This window comes from Tursiops truncatus, chromosome 21, assembly GCF_011762595.2.
Source record: "Tursiops truncatus isolate mTurTru1 chromosome 21, mTurTru1.mat.Y, whole genome shotgun sequence".
Lineage (NCBI taxonomy): Eukaryota > Metazoa > Chordata > Mammalia > Artiodactyla > Delphinidae > Tursiops > Tursiops truncatus.
The window spans coordinates 13,520,236-13,540,833 of NC_047054.1; the positions used below are offsets into that span (position 1 = coordinate 13,520,236).

The window sequence follows — 20,598 nt, forward strand, 5'->3', positions numbered from 1 at the left end:
AAAGCCCACACGCAGCAACGAAGACCCAACACAGCCAAAAGTAAATAAATTAAAAAAAAACAAAAGATATATGTATAACTAAATCACTTTGCTGTCCACCTGAAACCAACAACATTGTAAATCAACTATACTCCAATATAAAAAAAACTTTTTTTAAGTCACCACCTTGGGTTTTCCTGGTGGTAGAGTGGTTAAGAATGTGCCTACCAATGCAGGGGACACGGGTTCAAGCCCTGGTCTGGGAAGATTCCACATGCCACGGAGCAACAAAGCCCGTGCACCGCAACTACTGAGCCCACGTGCCACAACTACTGAAGTCTGTGCACCTAGAGCCCATGCTCAAGAGAAGCCATCACAATGAGAAGCCTGCGAACTACAATGAAGAGTAGCCCCCACTTGCCACAACTAGAGAAAGCCCACATGCAGCAACAAAGACCCAATACAGCCAAAAATAAATAAATATTTAAAAAGTCACCACCTTTAGGAAATAAAAACTAAGGTTTTACCTATAAACAGTTATTTTAGAAGATTCTTTGTATTAAGCTAAAATCCCCTATCCCCAACCCTTTAGAATCGTTGACCGTTCCTAGGAGGACATACATTGCTGGTTTCCTGGAAACTGAGAGGGAAAGGAGTGGGTAGTCACCCAGTCTGAGGGTGGCAAAGCTGAGACCAGGCCTGGGGCTCCTGACTTTCAGCCCAGGGTCTCTTCATCTGTGGCCTTATCTTTTCTGTAACATACTGCCGTGGGCTGTCATTCTCCCTTCCCTACAATGCCTCTTTTGTAGGACAGCCTTTCAGTCTGATGAAGACTGCTATCAGAAGCCCCTCACGTCTTTTCTCTGAGTAAAATACTCAGAGTTTGTTATTGTGCCTCATCTGACATGATTCCAGGTCCTTCACTGGCTTACTTTTAAAATGGAGAAAACTTAGAGGAAGTATCTCCCATAAAATCCAGTGGCCAAAATTGAGTAACGGGGCTGTATTATCTCCCACTATAAGGAAAATAGTTTTAAAATTGTAATTTGTTTATTATGCTTTTATTTAGGCTGAACATATACCATATTTCAGGATATTTTCCACCCAGAGCTCTCTGCTATGTTTACTTGGAAAGGGTACCAAAGATAGCATAGAATCTGAAATTGACTTGGTTTGGAAATTGGTATAATATACAGAACACTTAGATTAAACAAAGACAGCTGTTATTCATACTAATGGTGTAATGGTAAATATCTCAAAGGTCAGTTGTATTTGTTTTTTTGGCTGTGTTGGGTCTTCGTTGCTGCGCATGGGCTTAGTCTAGTTGCGTCGAGCGGGGGCTGCTCTTCTTTCCAGTATGTGGGCTTCTCACTGTGGTGGCTTCTCTTGCGGGGCTCGGGCTCTAGGCCCGCGGGCTTCAGTAGTTGTGGCTCGCGGGCTCTACAGTGCAGGCTCTAGAGCGCAGGCTCAGTTGCTCCACGGCATGTGGGATCTTCCCAGACCGGAGCTCGAAGCCATGTCCCCTGCATTGGCAGGTGGATTCTTAACCACTGTGCCACCAGGGAAGCCCCAGGTCAGTTGTATTTTTGTACTGTGTTCCTCTATTTGTGTTGGTATGGGTTTAATACTCTGGAAATTTTAAATTTCCAACAAAATAACTTAGATTCCAAACTTGCCTACACATTGGAACCCCCTGGGGAGCTTAAACAAATCTGCTTGTGTCCCATTCTGGGAGATGGTGATTTAATTTTTCTGAAATAAGGCCTGAGCTTTAGGAATTATTAAGAGATTCCCCATGTGATTTTACTATGCAAATAATTTTGAGAACCACTGCTGTAACGTGATCAGATTTAGGCAAGGGACTTAGAAAATTGTTCCTTGCCTTGTTCCCTGGCTCCAGCTTGAACAGTTTGGCATTGCATGAAATTTTATGATCTAATTCTCATTTGGACTTATGGATGTCATGGACCTAAGTTGTGCAGTTTTTTGTTTTTTAAACTTGCAGTTACTATTCATGATTCCCTTTCACACTCCCTCTGCACTTTTTTTTTTTTTTTGGTACGCAGGCCTCTCACTGTTGTGGCCTCTCCCGTTGCGGAGCACAGGCTCCGGATGCGCAGGCTCAGCGGCCATGGCTCACGGGCCCAGCTGCTCCGCGGCATGTGGGATCTTCCCGGACCGCGGCATGAACCTGTGTCTCCTGCATCGGCAGGCGGACTCTTAACCACTGCGCCACCAAGGAAGCCCCCTCTGCACTTTTTAACAGTTGATTTTAGATGTGAAATCCATTCACTATCTAAATAAATTGATCACATGGATTAAAACATGAAAAGGCTTATTTTAACTGGTTAACTCAAATTCATCAATATCCACCTAAGTGTGGTAGATGTCATGCAAAAAGAAACCTTAATGAAATGTACTCTAATGTACTAGAATGAAATAGAGATTCACACTTTTTCTGGGTGAAAGAAGGCATGCACGTTCTGGGTTTAAGGTCTTGGTGCTGGGCTTTAGGCGGCAGACAGTGAAATAGAATAATTTGCATCTAAGATAGAAATTTTAGGGCTTCCCTGGTGGCGCAGTGGTTGAGAATCTGCCTGCTGATGCAGGGGACAGGGGTTCGAGCCCTGGTCTGGGAGGATCCCACATGCCACAGAGTGGCTGGGCCCGTGAGCCACAACTACTGAGCCTGCGCGTCTGGAGCCTGTGCTCCGCAATAAGAAAGGCCGCGATAGTGAGAGGCCCGCACACTGCGATGAAGAGTGCCCCCGCTTGCCACAACTAGAGAAAGCCCTTGCACAGAAACGAAGACCCAACACAGCAAAAATAAATAAATTAATAAACTGAAGGTGTCTTGTAGGCACAGACTATTAAAAAAAAATAGAAGTTTTACCATCTGTGTTTAATTATTAAAAAGAATGACAGAATTGTTTGCAAACAAGCTGCATGTCTGACATCCTCTTGGTAGACAGAGGTTATGTGCACAATAAGTAGGAATAAAAACACTGATTTAAAAAGATGTCCAAGTCTCAACTAAAAACCCAGAAATTTCTATTGAGTCAATTTATATTTGTTGTCAGGCTTACTTTAGAATAATAGTGTTTAGCTGTTGCTTCATCCTTTGTGATACCCAAGCCAAGCTGCAGACACCGTGCGTGGTAGAAAGAGGCCATGGCCATGCCTCTGCTGATGAATTCTGGGAGACAGTCCGTGACCTGGGCTATCATGGGGATGTCATGAATCTCATCGTAGTCAGCAATCCTGTTACAACATCCAGTTGTGAAATTAAAAACGGTATCAGTTATAGTTTACATTTTTATAAACATGCCCAGAAACTGTCCATGTGCCCCAAGTGGTTTCTCTATTATTTCTACCAGTTTGAGAACAAAATTGTTTGCTCTGTGGTGAAGGGTAAATAGAACAGTCAACTAACACCAGAAGAATCGGAACTAACTACAGTGGTTACTATATGGCTTCCTAGGATTATACTGGTCAGGCTTAATAACCACTAAAAAAAATTAAGTTTAAAATATTACAAGAACTTGGGCTTCCCTGATGGCGCAGGGGTTGAAAGTCTGCCTGCCGATGAAGGGGACACGGGTTCGTGGCCCGGTCCGGGAGGATCCCACATGCCACGGAGCGGCTGGGCCCGTGAGCCATGGCCGCTGAGCCTGCGCATCCGGAGCCTGTGCTCCACAACGGGAGAGGCCACAACAGTGAGAGGCCCGTGTACCGCAAAAAAAAAAAAAAAAAAAAAATATATATATATATATATATTACAAGAACTCATCACTTTGCAGATTTAAACAATGGGAAAAAAATATTTTTCTATCTCTTTGGGTATTTAAACATCAACCTTGAATTTGGACTTTAGTCACACAGGACCAGAAAACACATTAATAAACTTACACATCTATGATAACGGGCAATAAAAAGTCCTTCTCTATAACCCAGATACAGCAATGGAGAACTACATGAAAACAAGTCAACTCCACGTCAGCCATAATACTGTGGGAAATAGGAACATGGAAAGTTTCAAAATTTTTAAAAGAACTGTTCGAAGTCTTAGTTTTAACCATATGGGCACTAGAGGATTTGAGACATCAGAGACCACACCTTTAAGTGGCCTGCTGCCTGGAGGCCATGATGTTGGGGAGGAGAGGGTAAAAGCAATTCCTTCATCCTTCAGTGTGGATGTCTGCCTCACACTGGGCTCGGGGAGAGGGGAACCTGTGGGCTCCGTGGGAAGGGCATTATTGGGAGGGAAAGGGCAGCATGGCCTTATAGCCATTTTAGAGGACACCCAGGTCTGTTGCATTTGTACATTGTGGGTAAATGCAGGAAAGTACATGGCCTCAGAGGAGAGAAATTTCCATATAATTTATGTTAGTGTTGGAGTCTTTTAACCATTCTCATTGTGCAGTCCTCATCAAGCTATATTGTAATTGTGCAATTATAGAACCTATGGCTAAGGGTGTAGGAAAAAAAGTTTAGTATTTCTCATGTGCCAAGCTGTGTTAAACACTTTATATTCACTATATTTTTTAAATCAAGAAGAAAATACTTCTGCAGGATTACAAAAGAACTGATGCCCCCAAAGTTAAACTTGTGTAAGATTACTTAGCTGGTATACAGAGCAAATAGCACTGAAGTTCTGCAGACTAACAGATGTACTATCCAATATGGTAGCCAGGAGCTACGTGTGGCTATTAAAATTAAAATCCAATGAAAATTACAAGTTCAATCCTCAGTTGCACTGGCCACACTGCAAGTACCAATAGCCATCATTTCCAATACTGCAACGAGTTCTATTAAACAGACCTGGCATAGAACATCTAGTAAGAGTTTTTATAAATACTTTTATCCAGCTTACCTTTTGGAAAATGCAGCACACTTTGTAAAAAATTTCATCTTATAGTAATACTCCACGAGATTCCCTTGAGCGTAGACATTTCCACGCTCTGCTGCTTCCCTCAAGCAATGCAGGGCAGCCTCGGTATCCTGGTGGATGCCTTGTCCATAAAAGTACATGAGCCCAAGCGCACCCTGGGATTCCAGGTTTCCATTGCCACAAGCTTCTGAATGCCAATAAAACGCCTAGGAGAAAGCACAATTCCCTAGTATTCACAAGGTGGATTATAAATGGAATATCTCTATAAGATAGTACTATTAATTCATCTCTAGGACACCGTTCTAACCCCCTGAATGTATGTCAGACTAGCACCAACTTCGCATGCCTGAGAGAGGGTGCTGAGGGGAGCCCGCCCGTTGTCTGCCCACAGTATAGGCAAGGTCACTGGCTCGAGCTCAGCTGTTCAAGTTTCAGGATTTTCAGATTTTCCAGAGGAAGGACCAAAAAGGTGGGAAATAGGAACCAAGCGTCTGAAAGGCTTTGTAATGAGGCACAGCAAGGAGAGGAGAGCAGCTGATGTGAGATTGCAGCTATCTCTCAGATCCTCTTGGAGCTCCAACGGGATCAAAGAAAACCAAGGATAAAAACCTGCATGTGGTCCAAGCACGTTTGCTCAATACTCAGCTACAGTGCATCTGAGTTAGTTCAAACCGATTTCCAAGTAGCTCCTCAGTTATCTGACAAGGATCTTGGGGGTTATGTGCCTCCTACAAGTTTGCCTTTAACGCCTCATTTCCTTCTCCTTGTAAGATTTCTTGGAAAGGGTTTTCCATCATTGGTGATTAAAGAGGTAGTACTGACTCTCCCTCCTCTTTTACCTTTTATGGTAGAATATTTTGTATGTGTGCTTTTTATAGCATACAAAGTGCTCACATCCGTGGTCTCCTTTGGTAGAGGCAGGGAAGGCAGCATTCATAGTTGAGGAAAGGTGAAATGAGTTTGGAGATCCTAAAACGTAAGCTTTCTTTACATTGAAAGAAATGTAAGAGATATTCAGACTACATACTTACTCCTCACCAAATATTAATCTACACAGGATGCTAGGATTTAAACAAATAAATCACTGTTACCTTCTCTAACTCTCTGGGTTCCTTTGTTGAGTAATACAATCCTAGGATACTTTGAGCCTTCACACTAGCTTTTGGATTTCCATTGTCTGCAGCAAAAAGCCACAGTCTAGAAGAGAAGGGCAAGGCAAGTTATTCTTTGTTTAAGGCATTTGATTAAAACAAAAATCTTGTTCTCAAGTCAGATTACCTTTCAGCTTCCTCGTCTGATTGTTTAACGCCTTTTCCTTCATAATAAGCTCTTCCAAGGTTGTAAGCTGCTGCAAATTGTAAGTGTCTTGCTTTGGGACATGGAGAATCAACGATTTTCTTCATATATTCCACTCCTTTTTCCTTCCACAAAGGAAAAGCACAAAACAGAAAGTCCTAGTTTAGTTTTACCCAAGTTAAGTTTTCTCCCAATAATGCTGTAAAGCGTTCACCCTCCGACATGAGGTAGAATGTCATGAGTCTACACCTAACAGGTATGGTTGTCCTGGACTCTGCAGGGCTAGAAATAAGTCAAAGTCCATCTCCTGGGTCAGCGTTCCCAGAAGCTCTGGGATATAAAGCATTCCCTTCATTTTATAGCTTCCACATTTGCATTACCTCTCAATATGGTTTCCTTCTTCTCTCCTCATAGCCCTTATTCTGAATCGGCACAGTTCTTAGAACTTATAGTGTAAGGATAGCCAGTAACTTCCACATTTTTAATCCTTACAGGACACGTGTAAGCCCCAAACTCTGTCTTCTCTCTTCAAGCACACATTCCCTAGCTGTGCTCAGTGATAAATTTACGTCTACTACACTCATCTTCATACGACATCTGCATAGTCACAGAACACAGAGGACGTTCTAACCACCAACAAAAGGCTTTCCTCCCTCCAAAAACCCAGACACAAATTGTTTACTAGACTATGTTCCTCTTGTCCAACGCACAGCAAGCCAAAATGCTGAGCCCACGAGGTTTGCAGCAGAGGGTTTACAAGGCAGCCAAGCAGGAGATGGGAGAACAAATCTCAAATCCGCCTCCCCAAAGGCAAGGAGCTCGGGGTATTTATAGGATAAAGTAGAAAGCAGCGGGCTGTTGGAGGTGTGGGGAGCCTGGAGAAAGACGATTGGAAAAAGGTGCGGGAATCTTTGCTCTGCACAGGTGTAACTAAGCTATAGCCCTCTGCACGTTCAAAGTCACTAAGCAACAGACACGCATGCCCAGTTGAAGGGTCGGTGGTTCTATCCAGTCTTAACCAGCTCAGCTCAAACTAGACACAGCTGACTCCAAGTTCCTAGAAAACAACTCGGGCAAACATCTTGTTTAGGCTACATGCTGCTTGGAGCACATGAGAGTCTTAAAAAACCACCTTGATTACTGAAGGCAGGTGAAGTGGATTTGACCCATGGTTTCAGTCCCTCCTTGCTTTTCGATCATTACTCAACTCTTGAGGAAAAAGGGTGAGGACAGCTCTGGCTAATTCCTGCTGATAAGGGGCATAGGCCTAACAGGGGCTTGAGGAATCAAACCATTTAGCACTCATTTGAGAATATTCTCTTGTTCCTGGTTTCAAGTTAACATTTTGATCCCAAACAAATACCACTTATGCACCAGCTGTCAAGGCATTCATAGGCCCAAGATTGGTAATAAAAACTGTAGGCAAATAGGTACGGGGTGGGGCAAATATGTACACTGTGAGGGCATACAGAACGCCAGACGTGCGAACACTTTGACTCATTTTTAGGGATTTTACCTAGGACACTGGCGAGCCAGGGATCGGGGTCTTACTTTTTTACGAATTGGAGTGTGTTGATCATTATCACCTTTGACTGAAACAGTATCGAAGGAACACAGGCTGGGAGAATTAAGTGTGGTTTCTACAATATCCTCACCAAATAGAACCCTAACAAGGGTAGGTGCCAGGGATTTTTTTTTGTTGTTTGTTTTTTGGTTGTTTTTTATTCTGAGGACACAAGGAGACCAAATTTTGGCTTATTCAAGAAAAAAACACGACAGGACATTTTGTTGATTAGCCTAATTTGATATGTGCACACCTGAAGTCACGGTGAAGTTAGGGAATGGTCAAAAATTAACGACAGGCACAACCCAGGGGTCAGCACGATCAAATACAGAAGGTTTTACATGACATATCCAAAAGCTAGAGAAATTACCTACTTTTGCCAAAGATTGAAAAATCCTAATCACTGAATTGTCCAAGCCTGGGAGGTTCGAAACAAAGAGAAGGCAGAACAAAAGAAAATCAATCTGGTTACTAGCAAATTATTTAAATTGCTTTCTAAATTTTACTTTTCAAAGCCACCACTGCAGCAATCCCACTCACCCTAATTTCTTTCCCGTGGCTTTTTTCTGGGGGTTCACTTGCCCACTCGGGAAAGTCAGCGTCAGGGTTGGAACCACTGCGGTATTCCTCCCGCAATGTGCTTTCTCCCTTTTTCGGTGCATTCCTCATAAGGTCCCAACCCGCGAAGATGGAGCTGGTCTTCAGGGTTTATCCTCCATGATTTCAGTCTAGATGTTCATTGTCTCCTTTAAGAGCTTCCTAAATGGGTTTTGCTATGAGTCCAAAGTTGGGGACCCAAATACGGCAGAACCCAGCCATTCCCAGAAATTCCTGCAATTATCTCTTGGTGGGAGCTGCAGCCCTAGCTAGAGCGTCCCTTCCATTAGAGGGCAAGTCTCTCTGTCCTTGTGAGAGTTCAAAACCCAAATATTTAACAGAGGGATTGAGAACTCTGTGCTTTTTCTTGGATACTTGATAGACCTGTGCAACCAAAAAGGTTGAAATCAAAACCATATTCTGAAAAAAAAAAAAACAAAAAAACAACCATGTTCTGGTCTGTGTCCTTTGTTTTACTGGTAACCAGCATCAACCACGTCCTGGAGCAGGGCTCCCTCATTTAGTTGAGGGTCCCTCAAATCTTTTGCCAGGATTTCTCCAAACATCGCGGGTAAAGTTTTAAATCCCTGAGGAAGTACTGTCCAGCAGTACTGTTGTTTAATTCTTAGTACCAAGATCTTCCCATTTGAAAACAAACAACTCTCGGGATTTAAAACAAGGATATGCAAGAAAAGGCATCTTTCAACTCTAATACAGTAAACCAGCAATGTCTGGACAGATTAGTGAGCAGAGAATATGGGTTAGCGACTACTGGATTAGTCTCTTTTACAATCTAACTGTTCTTAAATCGTGTACAAGCTGACCTCAGGTGGTATCCTAAGCTGTATAGGCCTAGCTCTTTGCTATTCCCAGCCTCCCGTCTGCACAGGTCTTCGGACTCCCCTTTGCAAATCTCTTCTGGAACAGTTGCAGGCTGTTCTTTTGGGGACTGGAGTAATAAAGCCTGCAATGCGCAAGCCTGCTCTGGTGGTACTTTAATGTCTGTCCACTCAGGGGCAAAGGTAACCCTGATATTTAGTTAGTAAATCTCGTCTCAGAAAGGGAATGGGGCATTCAGGCATGTATACAAAGGTATGCTTCAGATGCGTTTTCCCCAACTGACAGTTTAGCAGCTGGAAAAAAAGGCATTTTCTAGGTTTCTTTGGACACCCCAGTTACTAACATAGTTTTAGAAAGAAGCTTAGAAAGCCAGGTATTTAAAACTGAGTAAATGGTCCAATATCAAGCAAAATCCAAGTTAATTTCCCACAGTCATAGTCATCCAGGGCTCCGCTTGGGAAATGATGGACTTCACAAGATTTAAAGGAACCCCTAGGGCCTGGCATTCTTGGTCACTGTCATTCTCAGCTCGGGCATCCGATGTGCCAGCTGTTTACCTTCAAGAGGCTTACTTAGGACGGGACCCTCTTTTCCAGTGTCCCTCCTGTTTGCAATATGCACACTGGCGGAGTCCGGCTATTGGGTGCCCGTGTGAGCGGAAGCTTTTGCCGAGTCCCTTGTGAGAGTCCTTGATTCCATCCAGCTCTTCCCGGTGTTAAGGTAGCCGCCCGCAGAGCAGCCTCTTTCATTCTCCATTGTTCCCTTTTCTCCTGAACCTGGTCTCCGCCATTAGAAACTTGAAAGGCAGTTTCAACAGGTCAAGACATAGACATTCCTAAAGGCCCTTCCATCTTTTGCAGTTTCTTCTGTATACTGGGTGCGCTCTGACCAAAACTGGTCACTCTGACGTTTATAAGTTCTCTTTGTATGTTGCCTATAAGCTTTAAAGACCCTTTCTGGAAATTCTGAAGGATCCTCATTTGGTCTGTTTTACCTCCTGTACTTTATTAAGGCTTGTTTTGGCATCCCTCTTCGCAATCCTGCAAGAACGCAATCTCAGTAAAGTTCGGGCCTGTCTCCAGCATTCACATCCCCATCAGGATCTGCTTTTGTGTAGCCCCGCACACAGCAGCCCTCACCGGGTTGCCAGGGGTTTCTGCACGAAGCAGATCTGCCTCCTCTCGAGCTTTATCCAGCACCATCCTATGCTCTTCTGAAGTGAGGAGGGTATTTAATACATTTTGAACATCTGCTCAGGTTAGTTTGTGGGTTGCAAAAAAAAAAAACCAAAAATCAATGAAGGTTTTCCATTCTCGAGTCATCTCTATAAGTTGGCATATTATTCTTCCAGTTAAATAAATCCAAAGCGGACAGGGAAGTGGACCCAGATCCATCCCAGCAGCTGCCCAGCCTCGGCATTCACAGACCCCACGGGGACCTGCCTTAAGGGATATTGCCCTATCCGCACTTGGGTCGCACCCATGGCCAAGCTGCACACCCTGGCAGGTAATGAGAGGGGAGGCCATTCCTGTTTCTCAACCCTCAGAGACTGGGGTGGAGGGCACAGGGGCCCGAGAGCCTGAGGCTCAAATGCTGACAGTGAAGGAGCGGCAGCGCCACCCTGTAAGTGTGGAGGGGAGCGTCCGAGCGGCCACTCAGCCCTCAAGTCACCCTCCTTCTCATTAGAATCCAGCAAAACAGATGTCTGTGCCTTTCCTTCCTGTTGGACCATTACCTTACATCTACTCTACACAGGTTTATTCTGATTCAAGAACATAAGAGACTGTACATAAGGTATTTCATCCCGTTTTTATTCCTGTTTACAAAATAAATCTACTTGCAAAGTTTTATTGTAATTTAAGGATCCATTTTCAGGCCATTGTGCTCCAGAGTCTAGAGAATATTATGGTCACTTAGTATTACAAAAAATAACCATCTTTTATTTCTCCATGGATTCATAACAGAAAGTCTCCCAATTTTGGAGAATGTAGCCTAGACGGCTGCAAGAGGGAACTGAATTAACATTGCCCATTTTGAAGGAGCTTTGTTCCCAGGTGGGTGCAGCAACTAAATCTTAGGGTCCTTGCTACAGTCGCCAAGAAGCTCAACCCCCGGTAGCCAATTCCTAACAATTAAGACAATCAGACATAGACAGACATGGACAAACAAAACAAAAACAAAACCAAAACCCAGAGCCCTGGGCCGTAAACTCAGGTACAGAGTACCTCAGCAGCAGTAACCTTTTATATTGTCTACCAAAATCCTATCAGGTGGGCCTCTGACCCATGATCCTTCAGGGTTCCAAAGACAATCTAGGCACAAGTACATTTCTTTAACGACGTTTACCCCAAACACATGTTCCAAATCCAAAAGCCCAAAACCCAAAAAATGTTACTGAAAGACGGGTCTAGCTGCTCACCACTCAAAAACCAATATTCAAGAGGCAAGGCTACTGGAAAGTCTGCTTTATTTCTGAGGCCGGCAACGGGGAGAATGGTGGACTTATGTTCAGAGACTGATTCCTCACTGACAAATCAGAGGGAAAGCACATTTTTTTTTTTTTTGCGGTTCGCGGGCCTCTCACTGTTGTGGCCTCTCTCGTTGCGGAGCACAGGCTCCCGACGCGCAGGCTCAGCGGCCATGGCTCACGGGCCCAGCCGCTCCGCAGCATGTGGGATCCTCCCGAACCGGGGCACAAACCCGTGTCCCCTGCATCGGCAGGCGCACTCCCAACCACTGAGCCACCAGGGAAGCCCTGGACAAGCACTTTTAAAGGGGAGTTTCAGGGTTGTTTAGGCGGAGGGAGGGGGCTACATGCAGAAACAGCCCAGTCAGCTCCGACAGTCACCTTGAAATTGGGCACATGGTGGTCTGGTCAGCGTCATCTTCATTGTTTTAAGTACAGTTAGTCTTCAGTTCCAGGGTCGGTTTGTTCCCATTTCTTTGAAGCCAGTTCTCAGAACTGTGGCAGCTTATGTCATGGCTACACAGCCTGGTCATCATGTAGTTAATTGCTTTCACCTAGTGGGGGTTTCAGTATCTATAAAACAGCTCAAAGGAGACGGCCCAGAATATTATCTATAGCCCTATGAGGAGGGACTAATGGTCCCCGACTTCATTCAGCGACTAAACTATTATTACTTGGTCTTGTTTTCCTTTGCTTCTGCACTTTCTCACTTCTCTGAATTTATTCTTTGACTAAAGTTTTTCTACAGACAGAAGACAGGCAGAGGGCATGGAGGGGAAGCACCATAGGGTCCTGCTCCATTTCCTCTCCTTGCCTATAAGATGAAACTAAGCACGGAAGGTCAGCAGTGCCTCCCTGAAAACCCAGGGTCAGTCTGGGAACGGACACGCCAGGGAGCTGCTCGGGCTGGCCCACCGGTCCTCAGTGCCTGCAAGGGGCCGACGAGCCGTGGGCCAAAGGTTCGCCTGGACTCACCTCTTGGCTGGCTCACCACGTGTGTTACCGAACCAGATCTGTCTTGCCAGACGCACAGCAAGCCAAACGCGGAGACACCGAGGTTTGCAGCAAAAAGAGGCAGCCAAACCGGAAGACGAGAGAACAAATCTCAAACCAGCCTCCAGCAAGCAGGCAGCTCGGGGTATTTATGGGATAAGGAATAAAAAACAGCAGGGCGGTCAGAGGCATGGGGAGCGTGCGGGGCGTGGCGAAACGTGATTGGGAAAAGATGTGGGAATTGGCGGGTAATCGTCTCTCTGCGCAGGTGTAACTAAGATGCAGGCCTCTGCACTTTCAAAACATCATGAAGCAATGGACGCCTGTGGATGCCCAGCTGGAGAGTCGACGGTCCTATCTAGTCTTAACCAGCTCAGTTCAAACTAGATGCCACTGGCTCCAAGTTCCCAGAAAACAACTCAGGTAAACATCTTATTGTTCATGCAAGTGCAGCTTGGAGGACACATGAGTCTTAAAACGACTTTGATTAGTGAAGGCAGGTGAAGTGGATTTAACCCAGTTTCAAAACCTTCAAAAATCACTCCAAAGAGGAAAATAATATTTGACGGTCAAGTACATTTGTATACACTGCATTCTAACTTTTACTCCTCACTAGTCTCTCAAAGTGCTATTGCTGGCTAAACAACACAGTAATAGATGAGAAAATAAAGGTGTTTTACCGAGTCCCAGATCATGTGGATTTACTTCTGTGAGTGTGTGAGGTAGGTGTCTACCATTTTTTCCCCCAACTGGTTAGTAAGAGAGAACTTACAGTATAATGGTAGTAGAGTGAAGTGTTCGTGTAAATCCTCCCACAGATAGCAGTGATTAAATCAGGACCAAACATAAAAAACAACTTTCTAAAGGCACTGGGAGGGACTTCCCTGATGGCACAGTGGTTAAGAATACGCCTGCCAAGGTAGGGAACACGGGTTCGAGCCCTGGTCTGGGAGGATCCCACGTGCCGCGGAGCAACTAAGCCCACGCGCCACAACTATTGCGCCTGTGCTCAAGAGCCTGCGAGCCACAACTACTGAAGCCCGCGCGCCTAGAGCCCATGCTCCACAACAAGAGAAGCCACCACAGTGAGAAGCCCGGGCACTGCACCAAAGGGTAGCCCCTGCTCTCCACAATGAGAGAAAGCCTACACGCAGCAACAAAGACCCAACACAGCCAAAAATTAATTAATTAATTTAAAAAAAAGTTATTAAAGGCACTGGGAAGTTTATCAAAGCAAACACGAACTGGAAGAGGAATGACTCTTGAGAACTGCAACTGAAAGGGATCATTGAAGTTCAATGAACCCCAGACAGGATAAACAAAAACCCTCTCCTAGGCATGCATCATAGTCAAACTGCTGAAATCCATAGAAATCCTGCAAGCAGCCAGGGAAAAAGGACACATTATATACAGGGAACATAAGACAATCAGAGACTGACTTCTTGTCAGAAGCTAGAAGAGTTTACAATGGCATTGTTTTTTTGTTGTTGTTTGTTTTTTTGCGCGGTTCGCGGGCCTCTCACTGTTGTGGCCTCTCCCGTTGCGGAGCACAGGCTCCGGACGCGCAGGCTCAGAGGCCATAGCTCACGGGCCCAGCTGCTCCGCGCTATGTGGGATCTTCCCGGACCGGGGCACGAACCCCTGTCCCCTGCATCGGCAGGCGGACTCTCAACCAGTGCGCCACTAGGGAAGCACTACAATGGCATTTTTAAAGTGAGGAAAGGAGAAACTCAACCAGCAAAACAATTCATCAAAAATGAAGGCAGAGTGAAGACATTTTCAGGTAATTATAAAATTGGAGATAACTCGTTACCTGCATACTTACAAGAAATGCTCTTTAAAGGAAATTCTTCAGGTTGAACGGAAAAGGAATATGGTGCCAGATGGCAACGCAGATTGATAGGGAGGAATGTAAAGCCTCAGAAATGGTAAATATGTACAAATATAAAAGGATACCCAGCCACATATATACATACCTGTGTATGTTTTCTTTTCAATTTCTTTCAAAAGTTATATGACTAAAGCAAACATAATGCAGTTTTGTATCAATATTTTGGGGTTTATAACATGTAAATTTCAAGACATTTCAAACCTACCACACAAAGCATATTTGTTTCCACCAGACCCTGGACCAAATTAGTGTCAAGAACTCGGTAAATTAATAAAATGATAAACATTAAAAGAATTTGCTCTTTGCCCCTTTACCTTGGGTTAACTGAACAGACCTACAGAGGCCATCTTCTTTTTTGCTCCACTGGCCTCCATATGTAATTAAATTTAAGCCACTCTATTTTGGAGTTGCCATATGCCAACCCGTCGAATCTACCAATTTTCCTGGTCTTTCTACACCTTCATGTTCTTCCCACATCAGCTTATTCTGTATCTGTCACTGTACTCATTCCTTTGTCCCTCTTTCCCTCCATGACACTCACTCATGTGGCAGATATCTTATTTCTCCAGCTACTCTGCTGTACTTAAACCACTGAACATGGCTGGAGAAAAACATAACCATGCTGACAGGTCCTTCCTACAATTTGTGACTTCAAATTTCAGAGCGAGCTCTCCCCTCACAAGCAATACTATCAGTTTGTCTCATCAATGATCTCTCCCACTTATCTGGAAGAGAAGATACTACTTCAAACCTTTTCCTTTCTCTTCAGACTTCTGCTGTCCCCTCGCTCCCTCTCCTCAGTCTCAGCTCATGGCTTCAACTTTTTAAATATTTTTATAAAAAATATGGAACAGTTCATGGAGTTGTGTGTCATCTTTGCACAGGGGCTATGCTTATTTTCTCTGAATTGTTAGAATTTTAGGATACATGCTGTCACAGCAAACACATGGCTTGTCTTTTATTTCACTGAGAAAACAGAAAGAATTGAAAGAAACACCAAATCTATCAGTTTACCTGATTCATCATCAATTTTTTCCTCTCTACCAGATCGTGTGTCAACTTACAAATAATAATGTGATATCTTTGATCTGGGAGAAAACTCTCCCTTGATCCCATGATCCCTCCCAGTTATTGCACATATATTTGTTCTACTTTATAAAAAAGCTCAGTGCTTATCTCCACTTCCTTACATCCGTATGTCTTCTCCACCCACTCCAATCTTGGTCCCTTATGACCTTGGTCCCACTGAAATGGTTTTGTCAAGATCTCCAGTGAAATTCATCTTAGTATGTCTGATAGTAAGTGCTCAGTTTTCATTCTACTCACCTCTCAGCAGAATTTGATACAGATGATCACTCCCTTCTTCTTTTTTTTTTTTTTTTTTTGCGTTATGCGGGCCTCTCACTGTTGTGGCCTCTCCCATTGCGGAGCACAGGCTCCGGACGCACAGGCTCAGTGGCCATGGCTCACGGGCCCAGCCGCTCCGCGGCATGTGGGATCTTCCCGGACCAGGGCACGAACCCATGTCCCCTGCATCGGCAGGCGGACTCTCAACCACTGCGCCACCAGGGAAGCCCCACTCCCTTCTTGAAACAATTTCATCTTTTGACTTTCAGATCACCACACAGTCCTCATTTTCCTCTGTCCTCCCTGTCTTCTCCTTCTCATTTCTCCTTTGCTGGCTAGCTATTCTTTCCGTTATGACCATGAAATACTGGAGGGCTTCCAGTCCCTGGCCTTGACCTGTGGCTCTTGTCTATGATACTCACTCATTCAGCAATCTTATCCAAGCTGGTGCTGTAACTCCCACTGTTCCACAGATAGCCCCCCACTGATTTCTCTAGTCCTGATGGCACCGTTGAGCTCCAGACTCTCTACCTGACATCTCTACTTAGGTGTCTTAACAGGTACTTCAAATGAAACATTCAAACATAAATGTTTCGCTTTTCCTCCTGTACGCCAAATGTGCTTCTCCCTCAGTCACCCCATTGTTATTAAATGGCAACATCATCCACTCAAGATAAAAAGTAGGAATCATCCTTGATTCCTCCCCTTATCTCTGCCCCTCTCCCAATCCATCAGAAAGTCCTGTATCCTCTTAAGAGCACATCCTAGATCTGTCCACTTTTCTCTATTCCCACCACTATAATTTCAGTTAAAGCTGCTCTTTTATCTGCACTGACTTCCTCACTGGACTTCCTGCTTCTACTCCTGCCTCCATTCAATCCAATCTCCACACAACAGACAAAATGATCTTTAAAAATGTTAATCATATTAATTGCACTCTCTTTTGGTGTCTTCACACTGCATTGAGAATACAATCCATTTGGCCGTAGTTTGCCAAGTTCCACGTGGTTTGGTCCCTGTTTCACTGTTTTGACTGTATTCCAGCTGTACCATCCTTCCTCAGGCCTGAACACTAGCTATTTCCTCTGCCTGGAATGTGATTCACCTAGACCTATACGTTGCTCCTTCTTGCTGCTCAGTTCTTCATTCAAGTATCAGATAAAATGGTGGAATGACACAGGGAGGAAAATGTAATCCCAGAGCCAAAGTCTTCAGGTTAACATTAGAAAATTCCCAACAACCAGGAAATTGATAGAACTAGGAAAGCAAGGAGTTGGTATGAACTTCAAAGTAGGTACACTTTGTGCCTGAGGTGGAGGAGAAATAATAGCTAGAAAGTGAATTGGGAAATGAAAATAATACCAGCTCTACCTTTGAGCACTATGGTACTTTGGGAGGTTGTAAGGAGAGGCCTCCTCTAAAGAGGGCTGCTTGTGGGACAACCAAGTTTCTGATAAGGCAAGGAAGTGAAGGAAGTAGTCTGAGAAAAAGGCTGAGAATACAGAAGGTCTAAGAATGGCATACAGAAAAGTAGAAAGAATATTACATAAAAATTTGCATAGGGCTTCTCTGGTGGCGCAGTGGTTGAGAGTCTGCCTGCCGATGCAGGGGACACGGCTTCGTGCCCCGGTCCGGGAAGATCCCACATGCCACGGAGCGGCTGGGCCCGTGAGCCATGGCTGCTGAGCCTGCATGTCCGGAGCCTGTGCTCCGCAGCGGGAGAGGCCACAGCAGTGAGAGGCCCGCGTACCGCAAAAAAAAAAAAAAAAAAAAAAAAAAAATTTGCATAACTACCACATAGATTGTCAGTAATAACATTTTGCTATATTTGCTTCATCTGTCTTTTTTGGTGACTTGTTTCAAGTTATATGCCAATATGAAAATATCAGGACACTTCATCCCTAAATATTTCAGTATGAATTACAAAAGAAGACATTTTTCTGCATAAGTGCCATATAAGTGTCACTTCTAATAAAGTCAGTATTATGAAAAAAGGCAGGAGAGAGAGTTAATCTAGATTAAAGAAACTTGTAGATATTACAACTCAATGCATTGGGTGGTCTCTGACTGAATGCTGGCTTGAAAGACTACTTTGGGACAATTTGAGAATTTTGAATATAAACTGGGTATTAAATGGTATTAGGGAATATGTGTTAGTTTTGGTAGATGTATTCAGTATAAATTCTATTTTTGGAAAGTAAAATTTTTAAAGATTTGTTTTCACAAGTTTAAGTTGTTTCATTGCAATTTGTTCCCCAGTCTTCTCATGTTTGATTGACAAAATGTGTTTTCTTAACTTTTTGAGACTAGAGTTCAACTGTCATCTAATTTCTATTGTATTTCTTCTGGTTAGGCCCTGTCAGAAATTAAGCATTTTATTGCTTTCCGCTTTATTTTTGTGCAGCCAATATTTTTCACTGGTATTATTATTATATCTTTGGTAAACTCAAATTGTTGATTCTTTTTGTTTATGTAAATTCTTTCTGGTTAGATTGTTTAAAAGTTTTAAAAAGATATAGTGATGAATATTATCCTACTGTTATTACCATTTTCCAAGGACCTATTTCTAAATTCCATGTTATATAATCCTATAACTTGGGTGATGGTGCAGTCATGATACCATTTAAATAGAAATAGGGGACCATTGAGTTAGAAAGCACAAATAAGTATAAAAACCAATTTTTCAAAAAAATTCGCATTCTAGAGAGAGACTTAAGAAGTTTCATAGCAAGTGTGACTGTCTAATGAACACATTCTGGTTTCAGCTTATCTTTTTTTTTTTTGCATAGGGCAATACATGGAAGAATATACTCTAATAACAAAGTTCATATTTGATAGTAAAATTTGGAGTGATCTTATTTTTGCTTATTTTCTAACTTTTCTCCATGTTCATGTAGCTTTGAAGTAACTTTTAAAAACAAAGGAAAACATTTTAAAGCAAAAATGTTATTGACGGCTAATAGTAGCAAGGAGAGGGGCAAAAAGAAATTTGTTTTTCACGTAAATGTAAAAATGACTACTGCTATCTTTTAAATGCTGAAATGATAATTATTTAAATATAAGTAAGAAATATATCATTAAAATATAATTTTAAATATATCAAATAATCCATAAACAATGAAACCTTAAACACTGTGAACAAAACAATAACTTACAGCGTCTGCGGTCATCCCCAGACCATCATAATACATCACTCCTAGCTGGTAAGTTGCCTGATGATCCTTTTCCTTGATTTCTTCAAACTGTTCTAATGCTTCTTTATACCATCCCTGTAAGCTCCCAGGAAATACTGAATTATTTTCATTATTACCTTAAAGTAATCCCAAATACTTAGTTCCCACCTAACTCTAGCTAGCAGCACCAAATAAAACAAGACAGCAACAAATTTATGGAATTTGCAAGTAAGCTATTGACAACAATCAACACACTATAAAATCAATAAAATAAACCTAAATATGGCAACTGAGGGAACTGACCAGGAGGAACCTAGGTCAGACTCTCTTTGGCTTTCACTCTTACTCTTGGCTATTGCCAAACCGCTGTCTAAATGATAGCCTAGCCCTCTGCTCATTCCAGCCTGCCATATCACCCGCTACTCCTGGAGACTGAGAAACTTCAGAGATGGGGCCAAAGACTCTGAGAAAAGATAAACATCAGGATATCCGCTACTACTAAATATCCACTATGATATGGCTCTTCCAGTTTTGCCATTTTCTAGCTAGGGAGAAGACACAGAAAAACAAACATGTGATTCTCCAAAATTATCTTTCTCCCATACTTCCTATGAAAACCTACGTGTTATATGTCATTCATTTAAGGCTCCTCAGCGTTATAGGATATAATAACAAATACGCTGAAGTGTAAGGAACAAAAATGGGGCTTGGGCTTCCCTGGTGGCACTGTGGTGGAGAGTCCACCTGCCGATGCAAGGGACACGGGTTTGTGCCCCGGTCCGGGAAGATCCCACATGCCGCGGAGCAGCTGGGCCCGTGGGCCATGGCCGCTGAGAGTGCGCGTCCGGAGCCTGTGCTCTGCAACGGGAGAGGCCACAACAGTGAGAGGCCCGCGTACCTCATAAAAAAAAAAAAAAAAAAATGGGGCTTATGTCTTAATCCACCATGGAAAATGCCTTACGCTAAAGAATAAATCATTTGTAACAGTGGAAAGAGAGTCTCTGAGTTGGAAGGTCATTACTAGGAAGAGCAGGCCAGAGAAAAGCAACTTTTGGAAAACACAGAAACAATTGAATTTCTCTTTTCATAAACTGTAATTAATCAACAAACTGATAAAATTAATAAAAACTGTACCAAAATGCTAACAAATATTTATCTTAAAGAACATACAACAATGAGTAAATGACTGAGTTGTAAAGATTCATTCTCCTTTCTGGCTAGTGTTTGGCCAACATATAAGAGGGCTGGAAAACTTAGAATACTCTATACAGAGGAAGAGAAAGGAAGTCCTTTTAGTTTTTCATGATTTTAAATACCATATACATGCTGGAAAATCTCAGATATATACTTTCAACTCAGACTTCTCCTTTGAGATCTAGAGTCTTACATGTAGTTTCTACTTTGAAACATGTATACTTGGATGACTGAGGGGAATCTCAAACATAAAATGTCCAAAAACTGACCTCCTGATGGTTCCCTCAAAACTCACTCCTCCCCACTTCTCTATTTTTCAGTCCATGATGCCATTACTTGTATCTCCAAAATAAATCCAGGACCCAG

General features: G+C 43.1%; 1 protein-coding gene and 1 non-coding gene across 6 annotated transcripts in view; both read right to left on the reverse strand.

The window, feature by feature from the left end:
• Positions 1-20,598, reverse strand: part of LRP2BP (LRP2 binding protein) — a 62,458-nt gene that overhangs the window by 23,619 nt on the left and 18,241 nt on the right. For 4 of the 5 annotated variants that reach the window (XR_012328889.1, XM_073798531.1, XM_073798532.1 and 1 more), the window contains 5 exons: positions 19,021-19,134; positions 6,149-6,291; positions 5,962-6,067; positions 4,853-5,076; positions 3,066-3,240 (listed from right to left, as the gene is read on the reverse strand). Coding sequence is in view for 4 of the 5 variants with exons in the window: in XM_073798531.1 (XP_073654632.1) it covers positions 3,066-3,240; positions 4,853-5,076; positions 5,962-6,067; positions 6,149-6,291; positions 19,021-19,134 (762 nt within the window). In the remaining variant the exon portion in view is untranslated. The remainder of the gene's footprint in view (positions 1-3,065; positions 3,241-4,852; positions 5,077-5,961; positions 6,068-6,148; positions 6,292-19,020; positions 19,135-20,598) is intronic. The other variant, XM_073798534.1, reaches the window with a different exon arrangement.
• On the reverse strand, positions 15,358-15,460 carry LOC117310074 (U6 spliceosomal RNA). The gene has a single exon (XR_004524332.1). It is a non-coding gene; the product is annotated as a U6 spliceosomal RNA (small nuclear RNA).